General features: G+C 45.3%; 1 protein-coding gene across 1 annotated transcript in view; it reads right to left on the bottom strand.

Moving 5' to 3' along the window:
* The window catches only part of CDHR3 (cadherin related family member 3), a 134,028-nt gene that overhangs the window by 97,510 nt on the left and 14,589 nt on the right, over positions 1–21,929 (bottom strand). The window contains exons 2-7 of the mRNA XM_063929989.1: positions 17,488–17,675; positions 15,624–15,792; positions 10,968–11,059; positions 9,139–9,233; positions 8,942–9,046; positions 7,470–7,618 (exon numbers count right to left, since the gene is read on the bottom strand). Coding sequence (XP_063786059.1) covers positions 7,470–7,618; positions 8,942–9,046; positions 9,139–9,233; positions 10,968–11,059; positions 15,624–15,792; positions 17,488–17,675 — 798 coding nt within the window. The remainder of the gene's footprint in view (positions 1–7,469; positions 7,619–8,941; positions 9,047–9,138; positions 9,234–10,967; positions 11,060–15,623; positions 15,793–17,487; positions 17,676–21,929) is intronic.

The following is a 21,929-nucleotide window of genomic DNA, read 5'->3' as shown; positions in this document are numbered from 1 at the left end:
CCAACATAAAGTATCCCGCCAGTCGCCTGCGGGGCAACTGGTTCCACTATCCGTTCCCCGTCGACCATGGACCCACTTGTCGATGGATTTCATTACAGACTTACCCATGTGCAACAAGTTCAATACCATCTGGGTGGTAGTTGACCGGTTCACCAAGATGGCACACTTCATTCCTCTCACCGGTCTTCCGTCAGCTTCCAAGTTGGCTCAAGTATTCATACAAGAGATCTTCCGACTCCACGGTCTTCCTGAGGAAATTATCTCAGATCGAGGAGTTCAATTCACAGCCAAATTCTGGCGAAGTTTATGTCAAGTCCTCCAAGTCAAGCTAAAGTTTTCCACGGCTTACCATCCTCAGACCAATGGTCAAACCGAGAGGGTGAATCAGGACTTGGAGGCCTTCCTCCGCATCTATGTGTCCTCCTCTCAAGATGACTGGGTTCAATTACTTCCCTGGGCCGAGTTCTGTCATAACAACCAGTATCATTCTTCATCTGCTTCAACACCATTCTTCACTAACTTTGGATTCCACCCTAAAGTCCCTGAGTTCCAACCGCTTCCAGCAACTTCTGTTCCCGCAGTGGATATCACCTTGCATCAGTTTGCCAATATCTGGAAGAGCGTACGATCAGCTCTGCTCAAGGCATCGTTCAGGTACAAGAAGTTTGCGGATAAGAAGCGTCGAGCAGTTCCTGCTCTCAAGGTGGGTGATCGGGTATGGTTATCCACGAAGAATTTGAGGTTAAGAGTTCCCAGTATGAAGTTTGCACCTCGCTATATCGGTCCTTTCAAGATTGAACAAGTCATCAATCCTGTTGCTTACAGACTCCAGTTGCCTCCCTTCTTAAAAATACCCAGGACATTCCATGTTTCCCTGTTGAAACCGCTGATCTTGAATCGGTTTCATTCCTCACTTCCTCCAACTCCGAAAGTCCAAACTCAACGAGGCGTTGAGTATGAAGTGGCCAAGATCCTGGACTCACGTCACCGTTACGGTCAACTACAATATCTTATTGACTGGAAGGGTTATGGTCCTGAGGAACGGTCGTGGACCAATGCTTCTGATGTCCATGCTCCTGCCTTGGTCCGGAGATTCCATTCCAAGTTTCCTCAAAAGCCAAAGAAGTGTCCTGGGGCCACTCCTAAAGGGGGGGGGGTGCTGTCACGATCCGGGTATCTGGACGCCATTTCTTACCCATCAGATGCCTCCTAAGGCTGGCTCAGCGCTCCAGGACCGGATCCCATCTGTTATCCTGATGTGTACATTCCTGTATCCTCTCCTGTCTCTCTGAGACGCTGTCACAGTAACGCCATATTACATCTGGCATGGCGTCTCCCGCGGCCTCCGCCGCCGTCCCTGAGCTTCTGCATGCAGAGTGTCAGAGTGGCGATTACGTCAGCCGCGGCCTCCGCTGTGTCCGCGTGGTTGGATGTGCACTTGTCAGCCTGGCGTCTCCTGTCTCCAGTGGCCGGCGCCGCCATTACTGTTTTCATTACCACATGGATTACAAACCAAACTTCCCTCCAAGTGTCTGCATGGGCGCAGCCATCTTGGATTCTGTCAGCTGATCATTTCCTCCAATCTGTTGTCAGTATTGTTAATCTGCATAATTGCCTAGCCAATCCCTTCCTTGCTGCAGGTATAAATACACTGTGCCTGAGCAAGGAAGGCGTCAGTGCTTTGGTTGTCAAACCTAGTTCCTGTTTGTCTCTCTCCTGTGATTGTCTTCCAGGTTCCAGCTCCTGTCTCAAGACTTCCACCATAGAGACCCGCACCAGCATTCCACCTGCGGTGTAGCCTGACTCTCCAATCCATTGTGGATTCATCTGTTTCCAGCTACAACATTACCTGCTTCCAGCTCAGCTTCCAGCAGAGTACAGCTTCCCTTAAAGGGCCGGTGTCCTTTCTACACTTTACCACTCTCCACCGGTATTATTATTTCTCCGCTCTCAAGTTCTACATTTCAGTTCATATTTCATCGCTCCCAAGTTCATTTATTATTTAACTGGTTCCAGCCAGTATCCACTCCGTGCTAACAACAGTCTGGTTCCAGCCAGTATCCACAGCAGCTGTTTTACCTTCAGCAACCCAGCTTTTCCGGGAACACCAGCTGGCACAATCCTGGGTTATCTCCATTGCTACAGTCGGGCCTGGTAAGGACTTTCCATCTAGAAGATCATAAGAACTATCTCACACTACCAGTGCCCTGTGGCTCCTGCCATCCTGTAGTACCCAGGAACTGTATTTATTATTTGCTGACTTTTACGTTTTCTTTTACTGCTGCTGTGTTGCGGAGTTGTCATAATAAACATCATTGACTTTTATCCAAGTTGTCGTGGTCACGCCTTCGGGCAGTTATTATTCATGTTACTTACATGTCCAGGGGTCTGATACAACCTCCCAGGTTCCGGTACATCTCAGCCCCTACAACTGAGGCTGCCTCCCGTCAGCTCAGGCCCTCAGTTGTGACACTCTGTGATTGCTCTCTCGAGGTCTTCCCTCTGTAAGGGTGTTATGCAAGGGAGATTCGCCTCATCTAGTAGTTTATCTGACAAGACCGGGTCATGTGGGGTAGGTGCATAAAGCTGACGGAAATAGTTCTGGAATGTCCGTGCAATGTCTGCAGTTTTAGTGTGTAGGGTGTCAGTGTGGCTATCGAGTATAGTAGATATGTGTCCACGTCGCTTAAAGCTTTTGGTCATATTTGCCAGCAAAGTCCCCGTTTTGTTTCCCCATCGGAAGTATTTTTGTTTAGTGTAGTCCAGTTTTTGCTGGGCCTGTGTTACTAAGAAACTGTCGTACAGTCGGCGTGATTCAATGTAATTGTTATGAGTGATGGAGGTAGGATCTGATATATATGCTGCAAGGTGTGTCCGCATAGTGTTTAATAAATCATCATGGTGTGCCTTGTTTACCCGATTTCTGTTCGCTACATATGACATAATGTGTCCCCTCATCACGACCTTGGATGTTTCCCAGAATAAGACAGGGTTGTCCCAGTGTTCCAGGTTATCATCCGAGAACTCCGCCCATTTCAATCTGAGAAATTTTTTGAATTGTTCTGAGTGGAAGAGGTAAGAGGGGAATCGCCAAAAGAATGGGCGTGAGCCCATGGCTCGGGTATTAAGCGTAATTGAAACTGGTGCGTGGTCAGAGACCGCAATGTCCCCTATCTGGGTATCTATGGTGTCAGAAAGTAGGGGCGTTGACAACAGTATGTGATCTATACGAGAGAAGGACCCATGGACCGCCGAGTGGAACGTGTAAGATCTATCCGTGGGGTTAAGCATTCTCCACGGATCGATTAGAGAATGTTCCGCGAGTAACCTGGAGATCTGGCGCCACTGAGGGGCCTTCAGGTTCACCGGTGTCGGGCATTTGTCGATTAGAGGGTCTAAGATTGTGTTAAAATCACCACCTATTATGAGCTCGTGGTTGCTTCTACTATGGAGCAGTTGCGAGATATGTTGATAAAAAGCTGGTTGATCAACGTTTGGAGCATACAAATTGAGCAGAGTGAATCTAGCATCATATACTTGAATATCCATGAGAATATAGCGGCCCTCTGGGTCCATGTTTGTGTTTAGGATAGTGTAGGGGAGGTGTCTCGCCAAGATTATTGCCACTCCGCGTGATTTAGTGCGGTAAGGCGCAGAAAAGCAATCCCCTATCCACCCATCACGTAGAGCAGAGTCCTCCCCTCTTTTCCAATGTGTCTCTTGAATATAGACAATATCAGATTTGAGTTTTTTAAGGGCGGATGTCACTTTTTTGCGTTTTATTGGGGTGTTGAGACCCCCCACATTCCATGAGGTAATTTTAATGGAACGAGGTGATCGTTGGGTAGGGTTGTGTGGTTCAGGGTGATGAGATGTCATCCTATGCCCGTCGGGGGGCGTATGTGACTATGGGTATATCTATTGTATGTGGGATCACCCCTGTCCCAGCAAGCAGGGTAAATCCCAAGGGCGTGTATCAGGCACAGACCCGGACTCAACATAGAGAATAAAACCATGTTCAGTGAGTATAACCATAAAGATTTCAGCTTCAAAAGAAAATTTTCAAACTTTTTCCCATCCAAACAAATACCACGCCAGCCCCTGAATAACATTTCAGTGGGTGGCAAATATAGATAGAAACAATATATAACATAGAAAATTAACATTACACCAACTATAGGTGTTAACATAGAAGTGGTAAATCCTAAACTATCGATTACCACGAAGTCAGGAGAGCATGTCATCTCAATTCCAGTGAGCCATGTAGGCTCATTAGCGTAGGTGGGCTCTTAATTATGGTCAGGCAGGTGAGTTCCTAGATTGGCGAGTCAGTTGCAGATGGGCCCGGGCTTCAGTCGGGTTGTCAAAAATAAATGTTTGCCCATTCTCGGTGATCTTTAGTTTTGCCGGGTATAGCAGTGCAAAACGTTTGTTATTGTCGGCTAAAAACTTGCAAAGCGGTGAGAACTCTTTGCGTTTCTGGGCCACCGTGGCCGAGAAGTCCTGAAAGATGAGGATCCGATGGTCCTCAACGACCAAGTCGCGGTTCCGTTTAAAAGCAGTTAGGATCTTCTCTTTGTCACGGTAGTCCAGAAATTTAGCGATTACTGGGCGGGGTCTCCTATCAGGTCCGTCACGCTCTGGTCCCAATCTATGGGCTCGTTCAATGCGAGGGATGTCCATGTCACTGCCGAGGTTGAGCGCCTCAACCAGATGCGTGCTTATGAAATCTGTCAAGGCCAACCCTCTCACCTGTTCGGGGATGCCCACGAAGCGGAGATTATTCCGTCTGTGTCGATTTTCTAAGTCATCTACCTTGTCGACAAGTGTTTGATAGGAGGCAATGGTAGAGGAGTTGGACGACCGTGTGGCGTGTAAGTCATCTTCAATGTCACTAACCCTTTGTTCTAGTGTGTTCAGTCTATTGGTGTGGTCAGTTAGGGAGGTTAGAGCTGAATCTAGGGATGTTTGTAGTTTGTCCAACCTTTTGTCGATTTTAGGCATGAGTTGGTCGAATTTAGCCTCAAATCTGGGGAGGAAATTTTTGAACTTCTCATCAATCATAGGCATGAGCAACTCAAATTTCTCCTCGATTTTTGGCATTAACACCGTGAGTAAGGACGATGCCACGTCCGAGGGTGGTGTAATAGGGCCTCCACTTTCCCCTATAGAGTGTGCAGGAGAAGAGTTACCCGGCGGTGAGGGCGGGGAGGGGCCAGACTTCGCTGGCATTTTTTTGGGGTTAACCATAGTACGAGTAGTTCTGGGTGGAAGTGAGGACAGTGGTTTGTTAAGAAACTTGTCCATACACCAAGTAAGGAGATCAGTGGTCCCAGCTCCAAGGTATTAGGGGTAAAGCAGTTCCGGCCCGGGGCTGGTATAACAAGATAGAAGAGAGACCGCTCTCCTGAGAGTTGATAAGGTCACATTTTAAGAAGTCAAGGAGTAAATACTAAAGTAAAAGTGGTCCTGAACGTAATATTCTAGTGAGTATGTTTAGAAGTTTGTATAAGGATATGAGTAGTAATTGAAGCACTAGTATTAAGGTCTAAGGAATATGATCCGCCCTAATATTTAGTGAGTTACAGATGTTATAAATGTGTTTCTACAAAAGTATAATACAGCACTGTGAATCTTATAACAAATATTTTCAAACCGGCCACCAGGTGGCAATACAATCATAGAAGAGAATATCTGTATGTCAGCTTGCTGGCTGTGTACAGATATGTATGGGTGAAGGAAGAGGGGAGAAAGAATAGAAATAAAATAATAACAATAGTTGTAATAGTCCTGCAATTCAAAAGGGACAAAGACGTGTGTCTTCAGTATATAGGACAGTTCATACCTTTCTTTGGTTGAATGTAAGCAGCAGCCAAAATTTTTATAACACAGTGCAGTTCATAGCAGCTCTCTCAGTGTGTTCCTGAGATTAGAGGTAAAGTGATGGCCCAGCCGTCCAGGCTCTTTGAAGGTATTAGGAGCAGGGAAGATATAAGAGGGGTCACTGGATGGGGAGGGAGAGCGTGTGGAGGGGGGAGGGTATGGAGTACACACAAGGGGGGGACGGATTAAAGTGTAGGGAGGAATATAGATGGTTATAAGAAGTGTTAATAGTAAAGAAAGAGATGGGGTCACACAGACAATATTAGTACCTGGGGGGAGAGAGTATTAGAGCAGCATGGATCCGCAGCAGCCAGCTCAGGGATGTGGCGACGATGATGTTCGTGGATGTCGGGCTCCAACGTCTGGTAGTGTCGTTAGTGCAGGGCTGAGGTAGGCGGTAGTTGTGCCACTTCAACTGGCGGGTCGCACTTTGGGTATGTTAATGAGGCGGGAGTCCTGGGGGGGCCCTATGTTCGGCCCTGTAGCAGGCGTCTTGGAGCACCTCGTTGTCCGGTAATCGTGCCCCGGGTTCAGTGGTGGTCAGGTCACTCTCCGTCTGTGTCTCCTGGTGTCTCCGTCGTCTCGCGGGGGGAGGTTGATGTCCGTCGTTGAGGCCAGTGTCCCAGCGCCCCTCCAAGGGATCTCTAGGATGCGAGTGCGTGTCGAGTCTAATCAGTCCCGGCCGCCTCACCCCCCTCGTCTCGGGCTGCAGCAAATCCCCGCAGCCTCCGGTAGTAGCGAGCTCCGGCCCGCCAAGCGGCGATCCTCTCCAGCAGCAACAGACAGGTGCAGGTGCGTGTCCCTGTAGTGCTGTGACGAGGGATTCCTGCGGCGTTGTCTGTGCAGGACCGGGCGTCCAGTCAGCGAGCGGGCAGCGAGCAGCACCGCCGTTTCATGAGATGCAGTGTGAGGCTGTATAAGATCAGGTCTCCGGGAATGAGAGCGCTCGTCCAGCGCCGGTATCCCACAGCGGGGGTCACAGGTAGAGGCGCACTCCACAGCAGCAGAAGAAGGAGCAAAAATCTCCAGGTTAGTGATGGCAGCACCCGTCCAGCTCCGGCGGCTTGCAGTGGGGGTCACAGGCAGAGGTGCACTCCACAACCGCAGGAGAAGGAGCGGTAATCCCCAGGTCAGTGGTGGCAGCACCCGTCCAGTGCCGGCAGTTTGTAGTGAGGGTCACAGGCATAGGCGGATTCGCGCCAACGCCACGTTGGCGGTCATGCTGGCCGTCAGATCCGATGGCCTAACTCCGGGGCAGATCTCGGTCCTCCTCCACAATGCAGGCACCCCTATTATCAGGAGAGTCCCAGCAATCAGGGGGTATCAGTCTGTAGAAAGTGGGTTCCACAGAAAGGGAGGATTCGGCTGGATATACTGTGCAGTCTGGAGGAGCTCTAAAAAGCGGCCATGCTAGCTGGCTCCGCCCCCGGAAGTCTGGAATGGTTATTTTAACAATCAGAATTTTGTGCTTGTGGATAAAAATAAAATTTTGTGTTAAGAAATAATTTGGCTCTGTCATAATATGGGCAGAAATGCACTTCACAGCTTATAAAGATAATACGATGCACTGAAAGTACTGGTCTTACACTGATTTATTGTAAAGTACTGGTTTGGTGTATTGATGTAATAGTAGAGTGTACTAACGAAACCAACATCATCTGGATCCACAGCAGTTATAGTGGTGAGAATAGTTCCTGCACTCTGCTCCTCAGGAATGGAAAATGTTGTATTTGTTCTAAAATAAATGAACAAACAGTTAACCATTGCTCAAAATACATATATTAAATGTATTCATTTAAATATTCCTATATACCAATAAAGAAGGATACATATCTTCTTTTGCATAGCTATATGGTCTAAGTGGGGCATATTCAGACCTCCTGTATTTTTAAATGTAAAAAACATGTCACTGGTGTTTGCCATAAAGCAACACTATCATTAAAGTTATGTATCATCTACAGTAAATGTAAATATTATTTGCCTACATATTGTAGCTGTGCCTTAAAGGGTTTTTTTTAAAGGAGGCATGGCCACGGCTCCCGTGATTAGGCCATGCCCCCAGCACTACCCCTGGGGGGGGGGTGCAATAGTGTTATTCCTAGTGGCGGCATGATGCCTAAACCTGCCCCTGGCTTTCCCGGTCCTTTTTTTTTTAAAGTCAGTTTGCTCAGCTAGGACTCTCGTAGGGTTCACTCACCAGACACCAGGTGCTATAAATAGTCCCCGCGAGTAAGGCCAAAAAGGGGCTGTGACATCGCAGGGAGGGGAATGGCCTCACACAGAGGGAGCATGGCAGCATAGGAAGCCCCTGTTACATCCCTCTGGGTGTGTTCCCAACATTCCCGGAGGAGATGCTGGACTGCCCCAGGAGATTCTGGCTGCACTGCCATCTCCTCTTCAGTGACAGGAGCCAGGCACTGCAAGAGAATGTCACAGTGCAGCACTTGGCTCCCTATCACTGCAGAGAAGCCGGCATTTTGGCATCACCACTTGCAAAGGTGACACCAATTTGTGGTCCGCACCCCCCACACCCTCCTTGTGATACCTCTGACTAGAGGCCCAGGCTTCACTGGGTGTGCAGCTTCTTCCATCTGGAGAAGAAGTGTGCCAAATAAGTCTTCTCTGTGAGGAAAGGCGGTGGAATAGGAGGGGAGGAGCAGCACAGCAAGCATGACAGGGGAGGGATTGACCTCGCTGGTGCCAAAATATCCAAAAGTGCCACCTTGGGCCATTAGTGCTAAGGGTTGTCTACCCTTGCTTTAATGTATCATGAATGTAAACGTGAAGTGAATGATCTTTGACTGTGAGCATAAATGGAAGGCTTTGAGTATTGTGTAGTGCTTTTAAACAGGTAGTACCTAAACACTCCACCCTAAACATAATTATCTATGTTAGCTTTTCTAAATAATATATAGATATATTTGTTCAGTTGCATTTCATTTTTTACCACATTGCTAACTATAATGATAGTTCTGTAGACAGACACCTGTTTTTTTAAAGTTGCCAAAATAATTTTTAGACCATAGTGGGGTTTTTTCTTTTTTGCTATTATACATACATTGTGAAGTATGGTGTTTCATCATTAATGTTTGTTATTGTGACTACCAGACTTCCATTCACTGACAGTCCGCCCGTATCCGTCACTTCCACAGTCAATGAGTAACTATTAAAAATAAATAGGATATTTATTTTGCTGCTTTACTGAGATTTTCTAGGTTTAGTTCTACCACTGTGAAATGAAGTCTGAATTTCTACCTGTGTGGGTCAGTTTCATAATCAAATATTTTTGTAGACTGTACAACTCCAGTTGAAGAGACAGAAAACGGATCCGAAGAAGGAGTCAGTGAGTACTGCAATACAGTATATGTGTACATTACATTAGCAGCTTTTATTATCATTGGCACTCGTCTAGATCAGATCCGTCCTAAATGTTTAAATCACTTTAACAAATGATTAATGTGATTTGCCTATAATTGTCACTGCATATTTTACCATGCTTATTATGGCTTTAGAATTGTTATGTCACACTGTTTTATGCAAAGTATAAATTCCACTCAGCTTAAGCAGAAGAGCAACATCTATTTGCATTGCTTATTTCCTAAAGGCAGTGGTTGAAGTGTGCCAATATGCAGCCTTATGGCATACCGGAACTTTGATTTGCACTGTCCCGGAAGTCCCTGGACCCGCAGCCGCTGGCATTGCAATAAGTCCCACTGACTCATTATATGCCGCTGCGCTGCCCGCCGCCACTGCCACAGCCAGCCAGAGGGGAATGAGGGGCTACTCTCTCCCTTCTCCTCCCTTCTCCTCTCAGCTCCTCCCACCATACTCACTAATGATGCCTGGCAGGCTACTGTTGGCAGGGCCTGATATCTTGATCTAGTAAAACCAAAAGGAGCCTCCCTTGCCCCAGATAACCCTACTGTAGATGCTAAATCCTAGTGGGCTAAGGGATCTGTGATGTCAGGGGGTAGAGCAAGGACGGCAGGATACTACTTTCAGTATCCACACCACCAGCTATTACCGTTAGTAATCAGGTGGCGAGTGAAGCGAGCCACCGTGCCCGAAGCGAGGCGAGCCCGCGAGGGTCCATTTCTGGACCCTTTGCCGAACTTGCTCCTCCTCTTCTCTTGCGTGTCACGTGAGTCAAATGTCCCTTAGCCCACTAGGAAATAGACACAACTATAACACTACGTTGGGTGTCTTCCATCACTCATTGGTCCTGAACTTTGCAACCGCTGTGTCTGCTTCTCTGCATGCACACGTATCGTGGAGTGGGTGAAAGCTGAAAGGTTAGTTCTCCACTCAGCATACTCCCGATCTCTCTATTTTTAACATCAATTAAAAGTTAGTAGATGCGATTTAAAAATGAGTGTGAAAAGCAGGAACAGATGACATCACTTTTGATGTACACTCAGTGCACAGATCAAAACAGCAGTCTTGCTCTATTGCACCTAGACGGGCTTCCATGTCACACCAACGTGTATGCCTATTCTCTGCTCTCAAGGGATTCTTCCACAGAGCAGATGTACATCCTAGTGTGCAGAGAGGTGGAAAAACACTGAAGTGGCACACGACAGCAAAATGTAAATATCACATCAAATGTGCAATCCAGCATAAATGAAATACCATTTTTAGGCCAAAAATATTACAGGAAGTGATCACAGGGCTATCTTAACTGCATTGTAGGCCCTGGTCAAAGCATTGGGGCCCCTACACTTCCATTTACAGGAATCAATGGTAAAAGCGGTAACATGCCCCTCCTGCAGTCCTGCGCCATCTCTCCACATGCTTCTCTATAGTGAATGGCTGTCAGCACTCTAAGTACTGGATCGCTCCAGCCATCCACCAATCAGCACACTCACAGCCATTTATTGTCTGGCCGCAGGCTGGGAGGCAGGCAGAGAATGCTATGACTGTGTGACCACCACCCACCCCTGCTTGAGGAACCCTAGAATTGTGGAGCACTGGACATCTGCCCAGTGTGCCTATGCGATAAGATGGCTGTGAGTGATTGGCTGCCAGCACAACACCTCTTTATGTGCACAACGTTTCATAAATATAGTGTTGAGAAAAAAACATACCGTTAGTGCAGCAGTTGCAGTTTCAGGATCAGATGCTTGAACTTGATAAATTATACCACTTGGAGTTCCTTCCGTGATATAAAGCATTACAACTATAAAAACACAGAGAATAATTATAGACACACAAAAAAAAAAAAAAAACACACGTTATTCGCAACAACAAAAACACATGGCTGAAATTTACATATGCATCCAAAGGGCTGACCGTGCTATTCTTGCAATGATGATTTTATATATATATATACTGTGTGTGTGTATATATATATATATATATATATAACTTATATACTGTATTACTGTATAATTTCAAGATGGCCACCATACTGGTGTCATACCCTAAAAGTTTCCCCCCACTCCCAATATCATATGTGTAGGCACTGGATTAATATTTCCTTACTCATTTCCTTTTTATAAGGGTGTTTCCACACTTATGGACCATCCTGTATGTATACTAGCTGGGTTTACGGCGTTGCCTAAGTAGGACAATGGACCATGAAGTATATCTGCAGCCTTCAGTTTTTTACATTGTCCTCACCTATAACCTCATTTTGTTATTATTACGTATTCCAGCAATCAGAAACCTAAGTGGCTCACGTGGGTCCAAGAGTGTCGGTAGTTTCACCTTGCTCCACAGCAACACATACCAAGTGTTTCTCTTCCCCATGCACTGCAAAAACTAATCCTGGTCAAAGTACACCACCATGCCAAATTGGTGACGCTAGGTAAAAAAAAAAGTACAAACAGACACACACTTTTTCACTTATTACCATTTGCATCAAGTATAGGCTGCTGCAAGTGCGCAATGATGATGACCAAGTGTACAAATAGGGAGCAGAGTTACTGTGTACAACTATGCATATGGGCGAATTTACAAATTTGTTTCCCTGCATGCAATGTAGAACATATGCCCAATTTCCATTGCACTCCAAATCAGATCCAAATGGGGGTATCCAATTAGCCGCTGGGTTTACCCAATTCAATGAGCTGGGATTATAGAGGTGAACTTTACCTAGCAGCTTCTAGAGCGGTGAGGAAATGTCCACGATAAAGGGTTCCCTCGGAGGTTTAACACGCAGGAAAACCCATTGGTTCAGTATTTTATGCAGAATCAATTGGCTTTGTGTGCGTTAACCCATGGGGTTTGCCGCTCTGGGAAAAGGCTGTTTAATTTAATAGTTTTTCGGAGTGAAATCTGAAGCTTTACCCCACATGGCAATCCCCACAGCTAATTGGATTCCTGCCAAAGAGTTACATGGAGGAAGCTACTTTATGGACTGTCTTTGTTCTCCATAAATACTGTGTGTATTGTAAGTTGCATCTACATATGTATTTACAACAGTTTGCTTTGTGCAAGTGTGCACCTGATCTTTCAATGGATGTGGTTTGTGCAATGAATGGACAAATATAGAGCTCTGGTCCTTTGTCTTGGATTGGGAGCGAAACATGTCAGAGGTTATACACGCAGACCTATAGCTTGTCCCTACTTGTGACAAAATAACCGGTGCTCTGTACATGCGGAGGCGTGCCTGGTGCTGCCAGCAGCAGCACTTCTACAGCCACTGACATCCAGGATTGCAATACTGCGATTAATAGCTGCAGGAGCAGATAAACCAACTGGGTGACCACCTGACATTCTGGAACACAGACACAGCATTAAAGCCAGAGTCTCTGGTAATATTACAGTGTTCCCTAGCTGAACCTGCAGTGCATTCTGGAACTTGTAGTGTTGATTACACTCTGGCATACACAGAACTTTGGGACACAAAGCCATAGTCTCTGGTTCCGAACCCACAGTGCTTTCTGGGACTTGTAATTTAGCTGCTCATAACCTAGACATTTCTAACATATTTAATCATATATATATTCTTATCAGCGTGTTATAATATTACAGTGGGCATTTTAATATATGAAATACCACGGAATTCCATATTATTTCATATATATATATATATATATATATATATATATATATTATTATTATTTTTTTTTATTCATAATAGAAGGTAATAAATTCATATATATTTATACATATGTATCTTGATTGACTGCCTTACCAGTGGGATATTTATTAACCGATTAGTTATTTAATATTATTATTATTATTATTATTATTATTATTATTATTTTTAACTTTTAGTTTGAATTATATCACTAATTGAAATTCAGGAACTAGCAGCTTTTTATTCCTTTCTTTATGTATTGAGGCACTTATGGTCCCTACACACTGATAGATCCGCAGCCGAGCTGCCTGACGGCGTATACGGCCAACGGGCAACCCGGTGGCGGGGGAACAGTGACGGGGGGAGTGACGTTTCTTCACTCCCCCCATCACCTGGCTCCATAGTAGTGCAGGCATATTGGTCTGCATGCACAAGCGACGGGGCATCAGCGATGAACGAGCGCGGGGCCGCACATCGTTCATCGCTGGTGCCTCCACACTGCACGATATGAACGAGTTCTCTTTCATTAATGAACGAGAACGTTCATATTGTGCAGTATCATCTGCCAGTGTGTAGGGCCCATTAGATGGAATCAGTAGGAGATCCCGCCGGAAGGGATCCTGGCGGTCGGAATACCGACACCGGGATCCCGACCGGCACAATACCAACAGAGGGGCGAGCGCAACGCAGCCCCTTGCGGGCACGGTGGCTCGCTACGCTCGGCACACTAATTTATTCTCCCTCTATGGGTGTTGTGGACACCCACAGAGGGAGAATATGTCGGGATTGTGCCGGTCGGGATCCCGGTGTCGGTATTTCGACCGCCGGGATCCCGTTCGGCGGGATCTTGACCGCATCTCACTTAGATTTAATACATTTTATATTCAGACTTATACATTATATATTTTCCACTATTAGAGATATAGAGACTTTTCTGTCTCCAAGGCTGAAGCTTGATGGCTGGGTTATTTAGGTAGATATCAATAAATAAAGGAGAGAGAAAAAATATTTAGTTTTGGAGCAATAATTTTATTATGTTTATTGTTTTTGTTTTGTTATAAATATTACAAGTTCATTTTTATTACTAACAAAAATTAAGAATAATCTAAATGACCCAAAGCTGAGTACTAGTCTCAACTTTGTTTATTGATCTATACTTACACAAGGGAACACCCCATCCACATTACTAACTTGTACATTACATTAATATTAATGGATTGCTCTTACCTTTCATACATAAATCTATACCCAATCCTGTGCAGAACTCAAACCAACCCGTACCCCTTATTCAGGTAGGAATTAGTTCACATTACAATTCATGGGCAGCACGGAGGGTGTAGTGGTTAGCATTACTGCCTCACACCCCTAAGGTCATCGTTTCAATTCCCACCATGGCCCTCACTGTGTGGCGTTTGTACATTCTGCCTATTCTTGCGTGGGTTTCCTCTGGGTACTCCTGTTTCCTCCCACAATCCAAAAATTTACTGGTAGGTTAAATGGCTCCCAACTAAATTAACCCTAGTGTGTATATGTGTCTGTGTACATGTGGTAGGGAATATAGATTGTAAGCTCTACAGATTGAAAACTGAACAGGGACTGATGTGGATAGTAAAGTGCTACAGAATATGTATGCACTATGGCCCTCATTCAGCTTCAGTTGCGGGGAGATGCAATTGCTGCTGAATGCCCCCTCTATATAAATTACTGGTAATAATAATTAAATGTTGCAGGGGAACTTTATTCCACTCAGCAGCATGAACAATGGTCCTGATTCAGATTTGGGAATAAAGGGGGTAATTCTGAGTTGATCGCAGCAGGATCTTTGTTAGCAGTTGGACAAAACCATGTGCACTGCAGGGGAGGCAGATATAACATGTGCGGAGAGAGTTAGATTTGGGTGTGGTGAGTTCAATCTGCAATCTAAATTGCAGTGTAAAAATAAAGCAGCCAGTATTTACCCTGCACAGAAACAAAATAACCCACCCAAATCTAACTCTTTCTGCACATGTTATATCTGCCTCCCCTGCAGTGCACATGGTTTTGCTCAATTGCTAAAAAATTTCCTGCTGCGATCAACTTGGAATCACCCCCATAGTAAGAAAGAACAAGTAACTGTGCACCTGAGTGAAACCATTTGACACTACAGGCTCTATGAGTTTTACTAACATGCCACAGGCAGGTCCATGAGTCCTTCTGTCTGTGCACCCCTAGTGTATTTGTGACATATATGTGAAATAAGGGGCGACACAGCTATAGTTTGATATTAATACAATTTGGTGAAAGAAAAACCAAACATTAACTGCCATCACTTTATATTTTTGGTATCTTATTAAAGAACATAACCCAACCTCCATGGTATATTTACCATACTGCCAATTCTAAAAACTAGATATAAGTAATTATTGCTCCCATATTTAGGAAGTTGCACAACAATGTAATAATTTTATATAAATATTTGGATATTATTATATCGTTGCAGCTACCTGGGATGGGGAGATGTCAGCCTGAGCTATCTCATCCCATGTTTAGTACTGCTTTTTAACTATACTAACTCAAGCATAATTAATTCATGTATGGTTTAGTTTTGCCAATTGATTGAGTCCAGCATAATTCATTGAACTGTCTTTGGTAAATACGGGAACAGCTAAGTGTCTCCTGAATGAAATAGGCGAGGATGACAGAATCATGCATTTTTGTGATTATGGCTAATACATACCTTGATTTGCTAGGTTGTCCTGGAACACAGGAGGTTCATTAACATCAGTCAGCCTCACAGTTAAGGTTTGCAGATTGGTGGCACGTGTTGCATCTACCATGTAAATCTGTAAATCAAAACTGCTGGGTGTTGTTTCAAAATCGAGTGGAACACTGCCTGTAGTATAAACCTGTAACACATTCCATTAGCACACACAATCATTGAGGAATAAAAGTTCTGCTTATTGAGAGTAAAACTACTACAGTTCAAGGAGAGACAGAAAATATATATTATATAATGTGATAAATACATACAATAATATAAAGCTAACATCTAATGAATTGTTGATTAAATATTTTTTTTATATCTGAACACAAAACATGGATTAAGGAAGAACGGCACACAAAATGTAAAATTTAACAATGGGTTGAGTTCACTATGTTAATGCTGCTGGTCCATCTGCCAGGTCCCAGAAGCGTCCAATATAATCCATACCTCCCAACTGTCCCGCTGTGGGTGGGGGTGGAACATTACTGCTTTTCGGAGACTGTCCCACTCACGGGCCGCATTGTCCCGAAGGTGGGGAAGGGGAGTTGGGGAAGCATACACGACTGCTCTGCATAGCAGAGAAGTGTGTGCATAGATGCCGTGTGCAAGTTCATAGTGTGGGGAGAGTTAATGGGGGCAGCCCAGCATCTCTGGAAGTGCTGGGCATGCCCCCAGAAAGGGTGGAAGGTGTCAAAAGATCATGTTCCCTTTCCATGAGGTTACACTCTCTTTCGGGCACGCATGCCTTCGGCGTAATTGGGGTCCCAATTTCTATGACAGCCTTACTGGCGAAGTGTAGAATTTGTTCAGCTGCATTGCGATGTCATGACTTTGTGACACTGCAGATCTGAGAGGCTCATGTTGGAGCCCATAGCCAGGAGTTTAGACCAAAAGTTAAGACTGGGGTAATTTCCTGCAGAGGCCGTGGGTCCCCCAAGGGTTAAAATCAGTGGGTGGCTGGTCCAAGCGGTGCCATTGGTCAACTAGTAGGCTTGGGTCTCATGCTTCTTTTCTGGATACCAGTTTTATTTGTTTAATTTAAATCAGTAGTGGAGTCACTCATGGTTTCTATTTGGGTACTTTGCAGTGCAGAAATATGAGATGTACATTATGATGATGATGAGTCGTAGTAGTAGTAATAGTAGTAATTTCTGCATAATCTAAGTGAAAATTAGCTTGCTAAATAAACCCCATATAGTGTTATACTTTCCAAGGAGATACGCTGGTTGTGCTGTATGATCTGTGCCCCGAAACACTGGTTGATTCATGGAAGAAATATCTCTGACTTGGCCGGCAGAAATAGTTGCAAACACCCAACACTTCCAGTGAAACTTAATCTTTGTTCACAGGCTAATGTAAGCACAGTGCCAGGGGTGCTGGAAAAGCTCCAGGGCCCCCCACTACTGGAACTTGTGGCAGTATGGATGGTGTAATGGTTAGCATTACTGCCTCACAGCACTGAGGTCATGGGTTCGATTCCCACCATGTCTCTACCTGTGTGGAGTTTGTATAATCTCCCCGTACTTGCGTGGATTTCCTATGGGTACTCTGGTTTCCTCCCACATTCCAAAAATATACTGGTAGGTCAACTGGATCCCAACACAAATTAACCCTATTATGAATGTGTCCTCATGTAGATTATGTAACATGGAAAAAGCAGGATGAGGCATTGTTTGTGCTGGATATTTAAGTGCGCTGTATGATAATCTTATTATTGCACACTTATTCACACAGTAGATAGAGACATAGCTCAGCACATATTTTGGAGACGACACTAATAAAATTCAACATTTCTGTATGCAATAATGATTACTATATGATATATAACGTTACTTACATAAAATGTAGGAGGGTTGGAATTAATTGTGAATGCTTTGGTAAGAGGATTACTGTTTATTATCACAGGAGTTGTAGATAAGGTGGATGTGGAATTCACAGAGAATGTGTATACCAGGGTTCCTGCTGGTTGGTTTTCTGGTAATGTAGTTGCATTAGGTAGTCCAACAAACAGCAATGTGCCTCCACCTTTAAAGAGAGCATTAGCACAAGTACTTATTAGCATGACTGAACACTGCTAACCATAATCACTATTAACTGTATAAATCTGGGCTATTGAATAAGACTCATAGGCCATGAAGAAGGCGTAGGAGTCAATAGAAATGTACTAACTCCAGTTTTGAAATGAAAATTTATATAAATATCAGCATTGCTTTACTGCATGTACAATAGGTCCCCCCAACTTCTACCCCTCGTGCTATGGGGGTAATTCAGAGTTGATCGCAGCAGCAAATTTGTTAGCAGTTGGGAAAAACCATGTGCACTGCAGGGGGGGTCAGATATAACATTTGCAGAGAGAGTTAGATTTGGGTGGGTTATATTTTGTTTCTGTGCAGGGTAAATAATATTTCTACACTGCAATTTAGATTTCAGTTTGAACACACCACACACAAATCTAACTCTCTCTGCACATGTTATATCTGCCCACCCTGCAGTGCACATGGGCAGGCCCGGCGCTACCTGCTCAGCGAAGGGATGCAGTGCAGGGAGGCGCTGGGACGGAGAGGCGCTCCCCCTGCTCTGCATCCCCTCCCTGCTGCTGCGCCGTCCTATCCCCCCTGCTGCTGTCAGCGGCCTGTCCCCCCTGTGCCTGTCAGCGGCGGAACGCAGTCGGCATCGGGACTCTACGAAGCGGAAGGAGGTGGTCCGGGACTTCCCCTTCTTTCCATTCCCCTCCTCGCCTCTGACACTGTGGCTTCTGGGCGGGAGCTGACGTCTGATATCATGACGTCCCCGGCGCAAAAAGTGAGGAGAGGGCACTGGGCAGAGCCAAGCTGCCTCTTCCATTGGAAGGCTTGTGAACGTACTCCACCCACCCTGCTGGACAGAACAATCCCTGCTCGCTGGAGAACGGAGACTGCAGCGCGGAGGATAGAACACCCCCCTCCCACCCGCTAGACAGAACAGCCGCCGCCGCTGCTTAAAGCAACCACCCCTCCCCCGACCGCTAGATTCTTGGGGGTGTACGGGTAGTGGACCATGCTGTTAGCACTTGGAAGCATAGTGGGGTTCAAGAACACACAGACCCTGCAAACCCATCTGGCCACCGCAAGGTACCAGCTTTTGCAAGTGTAGTAAATAGCAATAGACCAAAAACCAGCCAGTGCTTACCTGTGCAGTGTCAGATATTAACTTATGTATGTGGGGCTGAACTGTAGATCTGAGTCCGCTTACACCAGAATACAGTGTATATTATGCAACTGACTGCACACTCTGACTGCTTTTTACAAAAATGTATTTATTATTATGTTTACTCACACAATACTGTAGTGGCATATGCTTTATATGTGATGACATAGGGATGATGGCGGCCAAAAGACCGACAGCGGCATCCCCCATACACAGAATCCCGATACATGGGAGGCAAGTATCCTAACCCTCTCTGTCTAACCCTCCACCGCCTAACCATCCCACCCACCCCTCCACAACCTAACCCTCCCCCACCACAGCCTAACCCTAACTCTCCCCCCCTTACTGCCCAACCCTAACCTTCCCTTATAAGGACGCTTCTACTACTGGGGGGGGGCATTATGTATAAGGACGCTACTACTACTACTGGGGGGCATTATGTATAAGGATGCTACTACTACTGGGGGGCATTATGTATAAGGACGCTACTACTACGGGGGGGCATTATGTATAAGGATGCTACTACTACTGGGGGGGCATTATGTATAAGGACGCTACTACTACGGGGGGGCATTATGTATAAGGACGCTACTACTACTGTGGGTGCATTATGTATAAGGACGCTACTACTACGGGGGGCATTATGTATAAGGATGCTACTACTACTGGGGGTGCACTACGTATAAGGACGCTGCTACTACTACTGGGGGGCATTATGTATAAGGACGCTACTACTACGGGGGGGCATTATGTATAAGGATGCTACTACTACTGGGGGTGCACTACGTATAAGGACGCTGCTACTACTACTGGGGGGCATTGTGTATAAGGATGCCACTACTACTGGGGTGCATTACATATAAGGACGCTACTACTACTGGGGTGCATTACATATAAGGACGCTACTACTACTGGGGTGCATTACATATAAGGACGCTACTACTACTGGGGTGCATTACATATAAGGACGCTACTACTACGGGTGGGGCATTACGTATAAGATTAATAAGATTGTGCTACATTGTGGCGTAATTTTAAATGGGGGTACTGTTGTGTGGCCATGCTCCTTACTTGTGAGACCACACCCCTTTTCCCGGCGCGTGCCAAAGGAATATGGGAGGGCGCAAATTTATAGTTTGCAGGGGGGCGCCGAACACCCTAGCACCGGCCCTGCACATGGGGGGTCATTCTGACCCGTTCACTCACTGCTTTTTAACGCAGCAGGGCGAACGGGTCCCTACTGCGCATGCGCCGGCACCGTAGTGCGCCAGCACACGGCAGACGGCCAAAGGCCGTAGCAGGGATGCGATAGCCTCTGCCTGATTGATAGGCAGAGGCGATCGCTGGGCGGGAGGGGGTGGAACGGCAGCGCTTGGCCGCCGTTTCGTGGGTGCGGTCCGGCCAAAGCAGACGTGACCGGACCGAACGGGGGGTGGGCCGCAGCGGCTGCGTGACGTCACACGCAGTTGCTGCGGTCCGGGGAGCGATGAGTAGCTCCCGGCCAGCACGCTAAAGCTGCGCTGGCCAGGAGCTACTCTTGAAGTGCAAAGGCATCGCCGCTGTGCGATGCCTTTGCACTTCTGCAGGGGGGGGGGGGGGGCGGACTGACATGCGGGGTGGACTTCTACTTTGGCCTGTACATTTTTTTTATTGGTATTTTTGTTATGCTGTTTTTTTCTCATTGTGCTGTTAATGAAGAGATATATAAAAAAAAAAAGCATACAGTGTAACCTGATTTGCAGAAATGTCCCAATACAGGAGGGAATTCAATTATTTGCGGTAAATTACAGTGGCTAAATGATCCTCTGGGGGCTATTCAATTAGCCTCGAAAGCTGGCAATATCAGGGATTTTTTGCACCTGTCCATTTTCGTGGCCAAGTTTGCGAAAACACATGGATCTTGAACTCATTCTGGATCCTGAGTGTTTTCATGCAAAATGGGGATCTCTTGTCTTTTTTTATATCTAGTGAATTCATATGAACCTTCCCAGTCTATCCTTGTAAGCTGTCTTCATACTGAAAAAAGATGCCACAATGAGCACCATACTGCTGCACTGCCACTTGTGCAACTCCATACAAGTAATGCAACTGTGCAAAAATAGGCATATAATGCCAGAAAACAAATAGCTTCAGTGCAGCTGGATTGCATTTTTCCCTCTCTATGAACAGCGAGCACATCACAATGCGGGTACAAAACACCCCTACTCTCTTGTTCTCAAGAGCTTGACTCCTTTCAAAAAAACATCATTGCCACACACATCCAACCTGTCATACAAAGATGTGCGCGGGTGGGACGGCAGGACAGTGCTGCCAAAAAATAGACGTTATGTACTATAGATAATAATACAGGTTGAGTATCCCTTATCCAAAATGCTTGGGACCAGAGGTATTTTGGATATGGGATTTTTCCGTATTTTGGAATAATTGCATACCATAATGAGATATCATGGTGATGGGACCTAAGTCTAAGCACAGAATGCATTGCTGTTTCATATACACCTTATACACACAGCCTGAAGGTAATTTTAGCCAATATTTTTTTATAACTTTGTGCATTAAACAAAGTGTGTGTACATTCACACAATTCCTTTATGTTTCATATACACCTTACACACAGCCTGAAGGTCATTTAATACAATATTTTTAATAACTTTGTGTATTAAACAAAGTTTGTGTACATTGAGCCATCAGAAAACAAAGGTTTCAATATCTCACTCTCACTCAAAAAAGTCCGTATTTCGGAATATTCCGTATTTTCGGAATATTTGGATATGGGATACTCAACCTGTATATAAAAACACAATATAGAGAATATCTGTGCACACTAGAAGTAGCAGAAAGGTTATATCAATAATGTGTCACCTAAAACATCAAGTTCAACAGAAGTTACATACACAGGAATTTTATGACATAACCAGTAAATGCACTCACTTTCAATATAAAGTATCCTCATTTGAACAAAAAATGAGGGAGATAAGAAAAGTTAATAAAATGTTTAAAAAAATGATTGTAATGTGTTCTAGTGTCTTATTTCCAATACACATTGTGATGCCCATGCACGTCATGCCAGAGCTGACCCTAGGCATAGGCAAA

This window comes from Pseudophryne corroboree, chromosome 6 (genome assembly GCF_028390025.1).
Source record: "Pseudophryne corroboree isolate aPseCor3 chromosome 6, aPseCor3.hap2, whole genome shotgun sequence".
In the NCBI taxonomy this organism is placed as follows: domain Eukaryota; kingdom Metazoa; phylum Chordata; class Amphibia; order Anura; family Myobatrachidae; genus Pseudophryne; species Pseudophryne corroboree.
Note: the sequence above shows the minus strand (reverse complement) of the source record. Positions and strands in the feature narration are given on the sequence as shown.